Consider the following 15,515-nt stretch of genomic DNA (forward strand, 5'->3'; position numbering starts at 1 on the left):
TTTTTCTGCAGCCGTACCGCGAAGCCCACGTGATCAAACATGCGCGAGCCAGACGTGCTTCCGGTGGCAAGCGCCTTGCGCGGAGGGAACCGTTCGCGGAAACAGCCGAGCGCGCGCGTTGTTTAGCTACGCTCAGGACGGCGGTGTAGCCGAGTCCGCGCACCAAAGGGGCAACAAACTCGGCGATGAGCCGGGTCACGGAAAAGAAAACCGATGAAGGGATCCTAGGCAGACAGTTGCGCCTGAAATGGGGCTCTTTGTGTATACCTACGGAATGCATGCACTGAAAGGCAGTAGCGGCCGCAAACGTTGTTGTAACAATAAAGCCGAGGGTAGTGAGAAAGGAACTTAACTTCTTTGCAGCGGGTGGGAATGCGACCCGTAACAAGGCGGAAACGCATATTTTCCGCTTGCGGTTTTGCGTGTGGACGCCTCGGCATAATTTTGCAGAGGCAGCCGATGATGATGAATAATCACGGAAGTCTACATTACTATTCATGTTATCTATTCTCAATGAAGATTCCTTATCAAAATAAAAAAGAAACATAAGTTTCTTACTGATACTATCATATGAAAATATGAGATACCCGTATGCTCATGTGGATGGAATTATTAGGCACGGAGCTTAAACATGGGTCTTATCTGTAGACAACCTAAGAATTCAGCACAATTGCTTCACACACAAAAACAACACCGCACTCACTCTCCCTGTCCTCTGCGCCGCAAAACTTCGTTTCCAAGAAATGCTGGCATTGGCAAATCAGTTATGCGAAAGCCCGCAAGGTGACGGAAAGTTCATGAAAGGAAAAAAAAAAAAAAAAACCCAGTGCCTTTCCACTCTGTGAAGAAGGATGACCAGCAAAGCTGTGAATGTGGGCCCCTTAATGGCGAACTGCACCTCCGCCGCGTGTCGGTCCGGTATATCACTACCTTCGGGATAGGCCCACGTACGGCGAGTGCTTAACGCCTGCTTCAGCTAGGCCTCGGGTCGGCGGGGAATTCTCACTATTTTCGGCATCACTATTTTCGGGCAGGTCATGCAACGCGCCGGTTAGATAACCGTTGGGCCACTATAGGGTTACAGAATGGGTACCAAGAAAGGGGAAACGCAATCGAGGACGACAGAAAACTAGGTGGAGCGATGAAATTAGCGTCATCACGGTGTCAATCACGGCGCGTACGTACTCGTCGGCACGAACGCAGGTGGCGTCTGACGCCGGCGGAGGGGGGCTCTAGTTTTGTGTCGACACACGGACATGATCCTGCGTGAACTGGCCCTTAACACTTTCGCTGTAAAAAATGTCGCCCACGATACTGTTTCCCGCTGAGCTACGAAAGAGACTCACACGTGTGTCTCAGAAAAAAAAAAAAAATCGCAGTAGTGCGAAGCTTACTGCGGTTCGTCCCAAGTTACTCCTCAATGCACCAACAAATTCAATTTTCGACCATCTTTGAGAGACCTGGGGAGGCATTTTGTAAAAGTCCACCTAGTGGACATGTCCATTTCATCTGCTGCTGAAGGGCTGATTGGCTGAGGTGCCTGGAGCTGCGGACGCGTAGCGCAGCGCAGCCAATCAGAACTTCAATATAGCAGACGAAATGGGCATGTCCACTATAGGTCGACTCTTACAGAATATACTCTGTATAAGTGTCGTTGGTAGCATTGTGCAATACAGTCACGAGAATGACATTTTTTTTTCTCTCTCTTTCGGGAGACACTGACAGCGAAAGAAGTAAGAGTCCACCATGACGTCACGGAAACGAGCGCACCTAATTGGCCGATGCGTCGATCCGTACACATTATCTTTGAGTTGAATACTAGCGTGTTTGCCACGGAATCGTTAGGTTGTGGTGATACCTCTCGAGCACTGAGTTAATTAAGGCTGCCTGCGACAGGCGTGCTCCCGCAGAGGCTTCATGCTTCACGGTCTATTCTGTAAGTTTAAGAGGTTGTATGGCACACCGGTGTACGTTACCGCTGCCGAATATAATTGGACAACGCCCCAGTGCATGTTCGGAGATGTGTACCTACACAGACACGAGGGAAGACGACTCTCTGCGCATGCGCGCGCACTGGCGTTATTTCACCTCATGCAATTGCGATCACTGCAAGTTCAACGGAGTTCTTTAGATTCCGTTGTGTATGTGTAGATTCCGTTTCTGTATGTGTTTGTGTGTGTGTTTTTTTAGCTGAACCAATGTCTTTAAAAATGCCTCTGGCCGATACCACAATATTAAGAGCTAAGTTACGCGACGAGGCGGCCATTACTTCTACGAGAAAGCAGAGTGCTTAATTGAATAATAACCATAATTACAATAATTAACTTTTAATCAATTACCTTACGGCGCATATTTCAATCTCTGAATTGCATCTTGTGAGCATGCAAGGCACATCCACTTGGAACGAATTCTCAGGACTACGCCAGTTTCGAGATATTAATTTTTAAAGTGTCAAACTAAATGCACTGGCGTTCCAGCTACTTTTGTGCTTCAATGCATGAAACAGCGTTTCCTTAAAACTTAAGCGGTACAACAGTGCATTTTTATAGCAAGTTTGACGGCGCATAGATTGAAACCGTTGCCATCCTGCAATGTTTATATTTAAATATGTGCCGTTAATTAATTAACAATCAAGGCAATTAATATAGTTATGTTACTTTTTAAACTAGGCATTTTAATTTCCTGTAGAAGCAATGACCGCCTCATCGAGTAATTTAACTCAAGAGCTAGAATTAATTGTGCTATGTGCTACAGACAAGTTTTGAAAAATTGTTGCCATTAAAAAAATGATAAACACCCTATAAGGGTCCACTCTAGTAAAAAACCCGCTTTCGCAAAGGCTAAATATGGTGTTCTGACCACCACCACCATCATCATCATCGTCGTCGTCGTCGTCATCATCATCATCATCATCATCACAATAAGTATAATCATCATACCATTATTATTATTATTATTATTATTATTATTATTATTATTATTATTATTATTATTATTATTAATTCGGAAAACATGCATACACTTGACAGGAAAAGGGAAAGCGAGGAGCAGGCTGGCAACTGCCACCGGCAGGGGTACAACGCCTGCCTACCCTTCAGAAGGGAGGTAACAGCAACACACAAATGGAAGATAGGAAGGAAGGCAGGAAAAAGCAACAGGACAAATCTCGAAGAAATAAGCACAGAAGGGCCCCGGTCAGTGCAGGTAACGCCACTAAAGAATGTCGAAACAGGGGAAACAGTGTCTGAACTCCCGTGATCACCCGATAAAGAGAAATGGGCTACAAACGTGAACCGTAGTTAGTTTCTGTTAGGGAAAGTAAGAGCGCGGATGCGCATGCGCCGGGTTGCACACAGTGCGCTGCGGACTTCCGGTGACTGCTCAGTGACTTCAGAGACTTCTCTCTGAAGGACCCGCCGCACGGGGCGCACATACGACCTATTTTCGGCGTCCATATACAGTGACGCCGCGACAACGTCAAGGCTTCCATTTTGCGCGTCCGCGTCATGCACTCTAAAGCAACGGAGCGCCGGTGTGTCCACATTCAAGCTTTCCTACCGAGAACGCTCGGACACCCCGACGAACAATGGAGCACGCGAATGTGTGCAGTCATGAGTAGACGAACATACACTATTAGGATGTGGGATAAAGCCTCGGAAATGGAGTCAGAAGTGGGCCAAGCAGTACGTTACTCCAGCAAAGTCAATCGCCAACGCTCTCTCTCTCTCTTTTTTGAGAGTGTATACGCAGAAGACATATGCTCAGGGCTGCAGTGAGTACAACGCAGTCCGAGGTTACGCACCAACACACGCGCGCGCGCGCGCGCGTGTGTGTTTGTGTGTTTGTGTGTTTGTGTGTGTGTGTGTGTGTGTGTGTGTGTGTGTGTGTGTGTGTGTGTGTGTGTGTGTGTGTGTGTGTGTGTGTGTGTGTGTGTGTGTGTTCGTGCGTGTGTGTGTGAGCGAGAAGAAAGGAAACCGAGGGGCCCATTTCAGCGAAGGCGGCCGACCAATAACAGCCACTTGCTTTATGAGCCTTGATGGAACCAACCGTGCGCGCTCCCTTTACAAACAACGCTCTCCACCACGCGACCCACGGGGCCATGCCAGTTTCATATACAACGCCCAGTAGCCCTGCTGAAGCACGCATGAGGCATTGTACCGATACAGTATATACCTCGGCTTATTCTGACGTCCGTGCGCTGTGTTGGATGGAGGCATCTCCCAGCGATTTGTTATAAGCCCTGTCTCGCGCTAGCTGATTTCATAAGTTATTTCGGCATGTTTCCCAATTTCGTGAAACCACCTACTTATATGCCGTCCTTGACACGCTCTTCACTTTCCCTGGCTTATTCTTCCCTATATAGTGTAGTGCATGCGCACTTAAGCGCTTTGATTTCGTGCCACAAATTTCCGCCTCCCTACTTATCGTTCACTTTTCCTATATTTATAATTTTTTGTCCCCTTCCCGCCATGCAGGGTAGCAAACCGGACGTTCTTTTTTCTGGTAAGCTCCTTCCCTTTTCCATTCTCCCCCTCTCTCTCTACGCTCGTAGTGAACCCGAGAGCTCTTTTCATATACTACAGCACCTAATACCAGACGCACGCAGCGCAACCTGCCTGTACGACAGTTCCTCGCACACACGAAAGTCCTGCAAGTATACGCGCGGCACCACACAGGCTCGCCCGCGCCGCGCCGGACACGCTTAGCCGCGGTGTCAGTGTGTTTTTCGGACGGAGGAGAAAGCGAGGGGCGTTGCTGCTGGCATGGAAGAAGTTAGCCTCGCTCGTCCATCAAACGCGGCGCGCCGGCGTGCTCGCTCGCCCGCTGCGGCGTGGTCCCCTTTCGCATTCTTATATATGTACGACCGCTTAGGACACGAGAGAGAGCCAAAAAGAAAAGTAAAAGAAAGAAAGAAAGAAAGTCAAACGGCGCTGGGGCCATGGCTCCGAGGCCGAGCCGAATGTCCCACGCCGACGCGGCACTGACGTTAGAGGACAGGAAAGCAGCTGCTTTATTACTGCGGCTGCGGCGGCGGCGGCGGTGGGGCACCATTTGTGACGCGGATAAGCGGTCGTGTGTAGTGTACACGTATACCGGGCGATGGCCGCATGCCGTTCCGCGGATTGGGTCCACCTGTGCGCGGCCGCCCACCCCCAACACAGTCGGCCTTCCTTTCTTTTTTTTTTTTTTTGAGACCGTGCCGTTTACTTGCCCGTCGGCTGTTTGTTGTGCGGGCATCGACAGCGCCGAGAGCGTCTGTCTAAATAGGGGAGTCTAATGGAGTGAAAACGGTCCTGTTGGTTTCTTCTGCTATATATATATATATATATATATATATATATATATATATATATATATATATATATATATATATATTGGACAGCCGTTAATGAAACCGGCGGATAAACGGCGGTGTAGCCTCGCCTCAAGCACTCCTCCTAATGAGTCCAATTAAGGCGCAGGGGCTAATCTATTTTCTTGCCCAGCTTTGGGAATCCAGACGACAGCAGTTGATACAAAAGAAGAAGAAAGAGGGGGGAGTAGGCACCATTACTAAGTGCAGGGCAGCTATAATGTATTGATTATCATCGAATTATTCATATTTCCGTACTTCGTCGCTGGTCCGAGCTGCGCTCCGCCCACGTTATCGTAGGCCGGCCGATGAATGATAAGAAAGCAATAGAGTCAAGCGGAAGCTATTGATTATTGCGACGTGCTAGCCCGGATGTCAGAAAACATGTATCACGACCGGTTTGCGTTATCACTCATATACAAATCTACACCCTTTGTGGTGTATATTTGCCACATAACTACACTTTTAAACATTTACACCCTTTGGGGCGTATCTTGTCCCACAACAATAATCGTCATCTGTCTTGCCCGCGTTTTCTTTCTTTAACGCTGCGAGCCCGGTACTTCTCAGTCACGAACGGCATGCGCGTTATCAGTGCGACGCAGCATTCTCGACAGGAAAGTAGCCAGAGCCGAGTTTTCAAGAAAGGAAACGCCAGCAAGGCAGATGCCGATTATCGTTGTGGAACAAATACACACCCCAAAGGGTGCAACCGTTTTAAGAGTGTGTAACCGTCATCTGCCTTGCTTGCGTTTCCTTTCTTGAAAACGCCGTGCTCGCTACTTTACTGCCGGGAATGCTCTGTCATGCTGATAACGCGCATGCCGTTCGTGACTTGGAAGTACCGGGCTCGCAGCGTTAAAGAAAGGAAATGCGGACAGGACAGATGACGATTATCGTTGTGTGGTAAGATACAACCCAAAGGGTGTAATATTGTTTAAGAGTGTACGGGCGCTTTTGTTTAATAGACTCTTAAAACGGTTGCACCCTTTGGGGTGTATATTCGTCCCACAACGGTAATTGTCATCTGCCTCGCCCGCATTTCCTTTCTTCAACGCTACGAGCCCGGCACTTCCAGGGGCGCTATCTTGTACACGTTCGAAAAGCCGGCGTTCAACTTCGCCTCACGCGATTGGACTAGATTGGCCTAGGCAGCGATATCGAACGTTGGCCTTTCGAACGTGTACAAGGTAGCGGCCCAGGTCACGAACAGCATGCGCTTTATCAGCATGACAGCTGCATTCCCGGCAGTAAAGTAGCGAGCCCCAAGTTTTCAAGAGAGGAAACGCAATCAAGGTAGGTGACGATTATTGTTTGGGGACAAGCCCTGAAGGGCGTAAACTTTTTTAGAGCGTAAATATGTTTATGCCCCAGGGGGCTTATCTTGTCCCACAACGATAATCGTCATCTGCCTTGCTCGCCTCTCCTTTCTCGAAAAATCAGCGCTCGCTACTTTCCCTATGTTACGCTGATAACGCGCATGCCGTTTGTGACTTGGAAGTGCCGGGCTCTAAAGGAAGTTAATGCGGGCAAGGCAAATGATGATTATCGTTGTGGGACAAGACAAGCCCCAAAGGCTGCAAACTTTTTAAAGAGCGAGTGCTGTGGGGAGCACTCTTAGAAAAATTTACACCCTTTGGGGTTTATCTTGTCCCACAACAATAACCGTCATCTGTCTTGCCCACGTTTCATTTCATTAATGCTGTGATCCCGGTACTTCCCAGTCCCGAACGGCATGCGCTTTATCAGTGTGACGCATCATTCTCGACAGGAAAGTAGCGAGCGCCGAGTTTTCAAGAAAGGAAACGCAAGCAGGGCAGATGACAATTATTGTTGTGGGACCAATATACACCCAAAAGGGTGCAACCGTTTTAAGAGTGAGGACTCACAAGTACGCTCTAAAAACAGTTTACACCCTTTGTGGTGTATCTTGTCCCTGAACGTCATCTACCTTGCGTGTCTGTCCTTTATCGCTTCGCGCCCAGTATACTTCCATGTCACGACGGCCATGCGCGTTATCAGCGCGTGACATAGCATTCTTGACAGGAAAGTAGCCAGCGCAATGTTTTCAGGAAAGGGAACGCAAGCAAGACAGATTTTTAAAAAAAATTTAATTATGGGGTTTAACGTGCCAAAACCACATTCTGATTATGAGGCACGCCGTAGTGGAGGACTTCGGAAATTTCGACCACCTGGGGTTCTTTAACGTGCACCTAATTCTAAGTACACGGGTGTTTTCGCCCCCATCAAAATGCGGCCGCCGTGGCCGGGATTCGATCCCGCGACATCGTGCTCAGCAGCCCAACACCATAGCCACTGAGCAACCACGGCGGGTAAGCAAGACAGATGACGACCACTGTTGTGGGACAAAGATACGCCCCAACGGGTATAAACAGTTTTTAGAGGGTGACGATGTTAAACAGGAGAAAAATATGGAAAATATGCAGAAACAAGAATACTGAATAATTTTGTAGTCAGACTAACGTAACCAAAATTTACATGCCGTATGTGTGGTCACGAACGATATACAGCGTGTCGGAGCTAACTTTAGCCAGAGTTAAAAAAATATGCAAATGCCACGTAGCTGGACAGAACAAAGGTAATTTCGTTTGCAGTCGCTTGGAGATACTCAGACTATATTTTCATTCCGCCTAATTAGATAACTCGCCTTAATTAATTAATCAGCTTCTCAAGTATTGTAACTATATGAAAAGCGTCAATGAGAAAATTGTATAGAGCCCCATGGGAAGCTCCCGCTACAGTTTTCTGTTGCTCAAAGCGTTTTTCCGAGCGTAAAACTGCCCTCAAATGCACGCAAAATTGTCGCGCTTTGCGTGTATTCGCGGGCTTCTTTCGCGCTCGGAAAAACACTTTTATGTAGCCCGTATTGAGCAACAGAAAGCTGTATCGGGAGTTTTTCATGTCGCTCAGCAATTTTTTTATCTTTTCATCTAATCATAATATTTGATTTGTTTAATAATTAAGAGGAATTATGTAATTAGGTAGAATAGAAAAAAAAATAATCTGAGTATCTCCAAGCGACGGCAAACAACCTCGGTTCTGTCCAGCCACGTGGCATTTGCCTATCTTTAACGTTTGGCTAAACTTACGTGGGACATCCTGTATAGGACACCTCGTTACAAATGCAGCAGCGTCTGACTTTTCTTCCTTTTCTCTCTTATTATTATAATTTCTGTTTTTGGTTTGAGGGATAATTAATAGCGCTTAGCCCGGTTAGAAGAAGAAAAGGCGCAGGCTGAGTCGCCGCTGGCCGGGGCTTCGTCGTCGCGACGTTCCCAAATTTGCACGAAATTAACGTGGGGCTCCCATGGCCGCCCGACTGAGCTATACAGGGGCCGCAATTTTCTAAGGGAGCGACGACGTAACCATACGTAACGTTCGCGCGCTCAGATTGCAGCGTACGACCCGTACGCCGGCAGTAGTCTGTCGCCACTGGAGCGATGACTCAATCTTCAGTGCGGGTATATTGGCTCCGTAGATTGGCTCGGAACGAGAGGGCTTCGGGGTCGTTCAGCGCGGACTCCCTTGGAGTATCCAGCGCAGTGTTGGAGTATGACGTCAGTGGCCTCAGCGGGGGCGCCGGAAGGCGTAGCAGGCACCAAAACGCACCGAACCAGCACTGCTTCGACAAGTCTTACGACTGTACTATAGACTCTCCGTAATAGCGTGACTACTGCGCAGTTGCACCGTGATCCGTTGGATGCGACAGAACCATCATGGCGTCACGTTGTTTGCCCCTTTACCATATATATGTATAGGGTGCGCATTGGTGACGCGTTCGTACGTATGGATAGTCGCCAACATTGTTATATTTCAGGGTTTGTGACGAAAATGCATATCAGTGAGTCTTTATAAGGTGCGCTGAGTTGGCCTCAGTGCAAGTCCTGCTGAGTAAAATTTCCCGTTTCAGTCGTCGAGAGCAGCGAAAATAGTTAAGCCTAATTTGGTTCGATGACACGACTCATAGACAGCGTCGTCGTTATTGTTCAACCTGATTGGTTGCGGCGCATATACCCATAGTGGGTCGCATGCAGTCCCTGGTCCGCTACGTTTCTTCTTTTTATCTCTTGTTTTTTTTTTTTGCTATGGGGTTCGGCTAATGAGCTCGGAATGACGTTGTCTGGGTGACGTAACATACGCTTTAGATGACTATCCAGTAGCCTGTCATATCAGAGCGTAGCTTTTGTATATAAGAACGCAATCAGAGCGAAATATTTCGCTCTGATGATACGTAAAAACGTTCAAATTGTCCATGCAAGTCGTGAAATTACCAAATGCTTGTCCTACTTATCACAGATTAGATAGATAGATAGATAGATAGATAGATAGATAGATAGATAGATAGATAGATAGATAGATAGATAGATAGATAGATAGATAGATCGCAATTAACATTTTGCCTTGCCACGGCTAGATCGCAATTAACATTTTGCCTTGCCACGGCTGCTCACGAAACTTCCGCGGTATTCTCATTTCCTAAATTACGGCACCTGAACCCACTCCATCACGGGCGCACGAAGAATGAAAGAGCAAAGGAAAACGAGGTGTGCCGGGGGCGAGAGACAAGAAAACGAATAAGCACGAAAGAAGAGGGCGAACAGGCGATCGAGTTAGGTACGCGTAACTATATAAACCTTTCACCAACTCATAACCGCGGCAAACAAGACCAACCGGATTGCTCGAGCGCCCCAACGCGCGCCAGTCGTCGTCGTCGTATAGTCGCAGAGCTGAAGGATCACGCCAGTTCGGGAACCCGGCCGGAGGGTGAGAGAATTAAACATTCGCGATTAAAAAGAGGGTGGCGGGGAGGAGCACCCGGCGTGGTCGTGGCGACGAGGAAACAAACGACAAAACAAACTGCGCGGCGAACAGAAGCGGCCGTGCATGCAACGCGCACACACGCATGCGGCATGTATACATACCTCGCACATGTAACCAGTTTTCGCGGCGGGCGACAGCGGCCCGCTGCCGTCCAGACGGCTCAAATCGGAGATGGTCCAGCACGAGTTGGCCGACGTCGACTTGCGGTGACAGTAGCCGTCCGGTAAAGGGTCTTCGCTCGCGTCGCTGTCGTCGCTGCTCGGCGGCGGCCGCTGCTTGAACGCCGGCAGTCGTCTGCGCAACCTGACGAGCTGATGCGCCGGGTCCAAATCCACGTCGCTCTCGTCTTCAGACATGTGCCGCCGCTGGTCGGACGTACCGCACGTGCCCACCTCTGCGCCGTCGCGCGCGGCAACGGGCGAGTAATGTCCCGCCGAGAAACTCCCAAGATGAACCGTACTTCTCGATTCACACGGGCCAAAACACAAACGCACGCGCACCGCGCGAACGCTTCGAGTGCCGCACTCGCTGGGTTTGAATTTGAACGACGCGCTTCTTCGACCAGCGGCGACAGGCCCCGAGTTCGCGCCGTTCCGCAGTACAAACTGTACAAACTCGAGCAAAACAGCGCGCCGCGCGTCGCGTGTGCACGCACGCCGCCAACAGCAGACCGACAAGTCTCGGCCAGCTGACCGGAGGCGGGGAGGATCGCGACAAGTCTTCGAGGGCCAATCCCAGGAGCGAGGTAGACGTCCAACAAGTCACAAATACAAAACCGAAAGCGGCGCCACGCAAAAAGCAGACGCGCAAGATGCAAAACGAAGCTACGGCTAGTACTCGACTTGGAGTCGTACATTTTTGCGGCTTGTTTTATTAATTATTATAAATCGTCTCAATAATACATGTAAACCGTTTAAAACAATTAAATAAACAAATTTTACCTAAATTATTAGAATAATTACGTTCGTTGTAAGAAAAAAAATTTTTTGAATGCGAAACTGCTGCTTATGAGTAGGTACGCCCACTCAGCAGTGTTTGTTGTCTTGTTAACGGTGGCGCCTTGCAGACAGTTTTTCTTTCTTGGTTTAAATATTGATGTGTTGTTGGTGAGCGTATTGGGGATCTGATGGCGTGCGGAATGGACAACGATGCTTCTCTTCCTCGTCCGCTACCAGGAGAGACCGGTGATGCTGAATGTTTTGTCCCCTTATGATCGGGCGCTCGGTTCGTCTCTGGGGTACGTATCCGCTAATTTGCTACTGCCGCGAACGACATCGAGCTGTACAGAGTCCCGTTAAGGCCGATTAATTAGTCAAGATGTGGGCGTTTTTCTCTCCTCGGGATTCACACGGCCCTGTTGCCTCCGTTTTAAGCGTTCTGCAGCGGTTGTTTTGCGGCAGAACGGCACGGAGATAAGGTAGCCGAGATCAAAACAACTTCAGGGTCGTAGTTCAAGAGCCCTGTCGTAACGCACCGGTCGCGCCGATCGTTTGGAGGCAGCAAATGCGTGTGAGCTTTGACATCGTAAATCGTGTTTTAATTTATGAAGTGCATCATAGAAGCATTTGCGGCTCGATCGTAAAGTTACTGCATAGGAACGGTTTCGCTTTTGGTGAAACTACGGCTTCGCGAAGGTTCCACTTGAGTTCATCCTTGAGTTGTGCCGCTGACTTTGAAATGTGTATGCGTGTTCACTTCCTGTCGAGTGTTTGCTTTGTTTGCTACGACTTGTGGAAGCCGCGGTTTGCCAAACACAACTGAGGCGTGCGAATGTTGCTTCTCTTACGAGGAAAATAACGTTAAAAATTTTAATAATGTGGTTGTTTTTAGAAACTCTCGTTTCTCCCGACGTTTTGTTCGGCAGCCTTCCTTTGGAAATTGATTCTAATACTCCCTAGCTTTTCTTGATTCTTGAAGAAAAGAAAAGGCCGGATTGTTTCTATTCGTTCAGTTTCTTTTTCTCGAAATCGCTGTTGATTTAATAAATATTAAGCTTGCGTGTGGCTCCCATTCGTCTTCGTGCGAAATTACGAAGCTAAAAGTCGCTCGAAAGAGAGCCTTTTTGTCATCGAATATGCAATTTCTGAAATCGAGTTTGCCTAACTGATATGAAAGCAGTGAAATAGGTTGATTCCCGATAACGTGCTACAAGTTTTGTTCGAACAGCTTTCTTCTTCTTCATCTTCTTCAAACTTTTTTTTTTTCATTTGGACTGCATAGCGATCTAAACCCTTACACACAATCTTGTAGCAGGTCTTGGTCTTGTTGCATGTTGATATAATGTGGTTTTTGCACTCAGTGCCTGGAATCTGTGTGTTTGTGTCAGAGCGACCATATGAGTTTGGGATTATGAGAATATATTTTCCTGAAACCAAGCTGCTCTTATAGTCTAGGATTTGTGTTACCAATTTAAATGGCTGCTCCATTATGTGCTAATCCCATCCAAAATTTTACGATGCAGAACGTCTCCTGTATATAAGAGCGTGCGCAAGGTTCATCCTTTTCTGTGTCTGTTTCTGGCATGTGCTTCGCAACTATGACATGAAGGTGTCATACAAAGAGGCACAAGTTGTTGGTGTTTCTAATAACAAAAGTCTGATTGCCAGTGATTGCCAACAATTGGGAGAAGTGACCGCAGTATTTTACAAGTGGCTCAGAGATTCATTGTGGCTTGTGAGAGAGACGTTATGGTGGGGGTTCAAGTTCGCTTGTTGATTGTACTATAGATAACATTATTTTCACTGTTGCCTCTTTAAAATAATTTAAATTCTTCTTATTGAGGCTTTTTTTCTTGTAATTAATTTCTCTATGGGAATGGCCTGTGGTTCTTGAATTGCATTGTCACTCTGGGAAAGCCTGCCTGCCGGTTTGCTTAGATCAGACCATCAACAAGCCTTTGGCTGGCAGTCTGACAAGTGGTCGCAATTCTGTCACTATTGATGGCGAAAAATAAAAGCGAAATGAGAGAAGCAGGACGCCCAAGCACACTCATAATAAGCAGTACTGGTCCCTCTGGCATGTGCGTATGCATAGGTGCAGTTAGGGGAATAGTGGCAATGGCATCTTTTTGAAATCTGTTGCCTGTTTTTGTTCATCTTTATAAACATGCTAAGACTCTAAACTGCTCCCGAGTTCACTAAGTGCAGGTTAGTGCAGTTGTTTGGCAGCAGTAATGTTCCTCAGCAGTTCTGAAGCTACCATTTCATTATCAGGCACTCGTGGCAGCTAGTCAGATATGCTGGAGTGAAAGGCATTTCCTGCGCTATAGGAAGTGTGAACATGGTGGTCCCATGGTTATTTCTAGTTTCTCTTGAAATTTCCATGGTGAGATGAGAAAATGTATCTTCCAGAAGTGATCGACCTTAATTTCGCAAGTTCGCTCTTCTCTGAACATGTGCTATGCCAAGTTCGATATCTTAAAGAACATGCCTTGCATAGTCGACTTAGTTCGTGCTATTATCTTGACGGACATTTCTGCACATGAGCTCATAGTGTATTTAGCATGCTGAGATTTAAAAAAAGAAAGGATTGCTGGAATAAAGTTTGTGAGGCACTCCGGTATTCACGGTTAGAACCAAAACTAGATGAAACACGCGGCACTCTTGCATAATTTTCGGTACTTGTTCTTAATTTGTGCAGCCCAGAACAGTCGCTGGCGTCGTAACTACAGCATCCCGTAGGAGACAGCCAAGATGCCACCATCATCAGGAGAGCTATGGGGCTACCCCATTATGCCCAACACCATAGTGGTGGACTGTCTACTCCCGACAGGCATCATCATCCCCCTCTCGTGTTCCAGAGATGCTACGTTAGAGAGCATCAAGGGTGGGTTCCTTACAATGCATGCTTGACGGGTAGCTTCTTGCTGCCTCATCTGTAGCTGCCTAATTATTAGTAATGTGAGATGGTTCATGCCATTTATCTGTGGTAAGCATTTTGTCAATCAGTAAAGCATTTTGCCGACTTGTGCTTAGGTTGCCAACAGAAGTGCTTGTCGCTTACTGTGTTTGCATGGAATATAGCAAGTCTGTTGCTGGGAATAGAGGGGCCCAGTTTTTAGTAACAACCATATGGAGTCAAACGATAATGAAGCCAAGTTAAGCATAAGGAAAATTAACTGTTTCTTTTATTTGCGATAAACACTGTATTCGTAACAAAAAGGAAATGAAATTGGAAGAAAACACAACTTTGCTGTTAGTGGGGGCTGACCTAATGACCTCTGCATGATATGTATGGGGCTAAACCAACTGAGATATGGCGACATATGTCCCTTTATCCACTATCTTTGGCATCTATGCCTGTGCATTTGTTCACTTACAGAAACATGTTTTTGATGTCACCACATGTAAGTGCATTAAACTAACTGGTATAACCTAATCACTGTTGGTCAATTACAATGAACAATTTCATCCTTCATTTAGTGTGGCAATATGGCTTCAAACAAGACAAATGTACTACACCGGAAGGTAGGGACTTAAAGTGATCTGCAGTGGTCGAGTCAGCGTTTCAACAGGGGGACTTTCCTTTGTCTGGAGAAGTCCACTTGTCCAAATGGTGACTTCGGAGGCATTTCTTGTTCAACCACTGTGGATCAGTACAATTTAAAGATTCACGCTACAGCAGTTAGAGAAATGAAACACTCTAAAGGAAGACATAACAGAGTTTCTTTTCTGTTTCTGCCATACGAATAGCCATTACGTGATTGTCGTGATTGTTGTTGTTCCAGAGGACCTCTGGGAAAATGCACAGAAGTACCCACTGTACAGACACTTGGGTGAACCTTCATCGTACATATTCGTGTCCATCACCCGTGATGGAGACAAGGAGGAGTTCTACGATGAGTACCGTCGGCTCTGTGACTTGCACCTCTTCCAGCCCATCCTGAAAGTCGTGGAGCCCAAGGGTAACACCGAAGAGAAGAAGCTCAACTCAGAAATCCGTAAGGAGTTTCTCGCTTTTACGAGGAGAGCTCTTCAGGTGCTGATGTGGACCTCAGAAATTCACAAGCATGAATTATTGTGCAAATTGGCACCAAATTCTTCTCAGAAGATGGGGATGAAGAACAAGTGTGGACAGCATAGGGTGCCACGTCCTGTTTATACATGCAGACAACTTTCTGTGGCAATTAAGGGAAAGCTACAGAGGCAAAGCGTGCACGAGTAAGAGCATTACTGAAAAAAGGTCCCTCATTCTCATCCACATTAGCCTAAGCTGTGAAAGAGAAAGCATAAACATCCTATTTACACAACCAAAGTAAGACGAAACAAGCAGCTGTGTTGAACTTCACCTTTCTTTCTGCTTTCATCTTCCACGTTTGGGC

General features: G+C 47.2%; 2 protein-coding genes across 2 annotated transcripts in view; one reads left to right on the forward strand and one right to left on the reverse strand.

The window, feature by feature from the left end:
- Window positions 1–10,958, reverse strand: part of LOC142575587 (uncharacterized) — a 252,699-nt gene extending 241,741 nt beyond the window's left edge. The window contains exon 1 of the mRNA XM_075685069.1: window positions 10,297–10,958. Within this exon, the coding sequence (XP_075541184.1) occupies window positions 10,297–10,551 (255 nt within the window). The 5' untranslated portion in view covers window positions 10,552–10,958. The remainder of the gene's footprint in view (window positions 1–10,296) is intronic.
- Window positions 10,959–11,230: 272 nt separating this feature from the next.
- Window positions 11,231–15,515, forward strand: part of LOC142575589 (phosphatidylinositol 4,5-bisphosphate 3-kinase catalytic subunit alpha isoform-like) — a 36,793-nt gene continuing 32,508 nt past the window's right edge. Inside the window, exons 1-3 of the mRNA XM_075685072.1 lie at window positions 11,231–11,432; window positions 13,835–14,020; window positions 14,922–15,134. Coding sequence (XP_075541187.1) covers window positions 13,888–14,020; window positions 14,922–15,134 — 346 coding nt within the window. The 5' untranslated portion in view covers window positions 11,231–11,432; window positions 13,835–13,887. The remainder of the gene's footprint in view (window positions 11,433–13,834; window positions 14,021–14,921; window positions 15,135–15,515) is intronic.

The sequence above is a fragment of the Dermacentor variabilis genome, chromosome 3 (genome assembly GCF_050947875.1).
Source record: "Dermacentor variabilis isolate Ectoservices chromosome 3, ASM5094787v1, whole genome shotgun sequence".
Lineage (NCBI taxonomy): Eukaryota > Metazoa > Arthropoda > Arachnida > Ixodida > Ixodidae > Dermacentor > Dermacentor variabilis.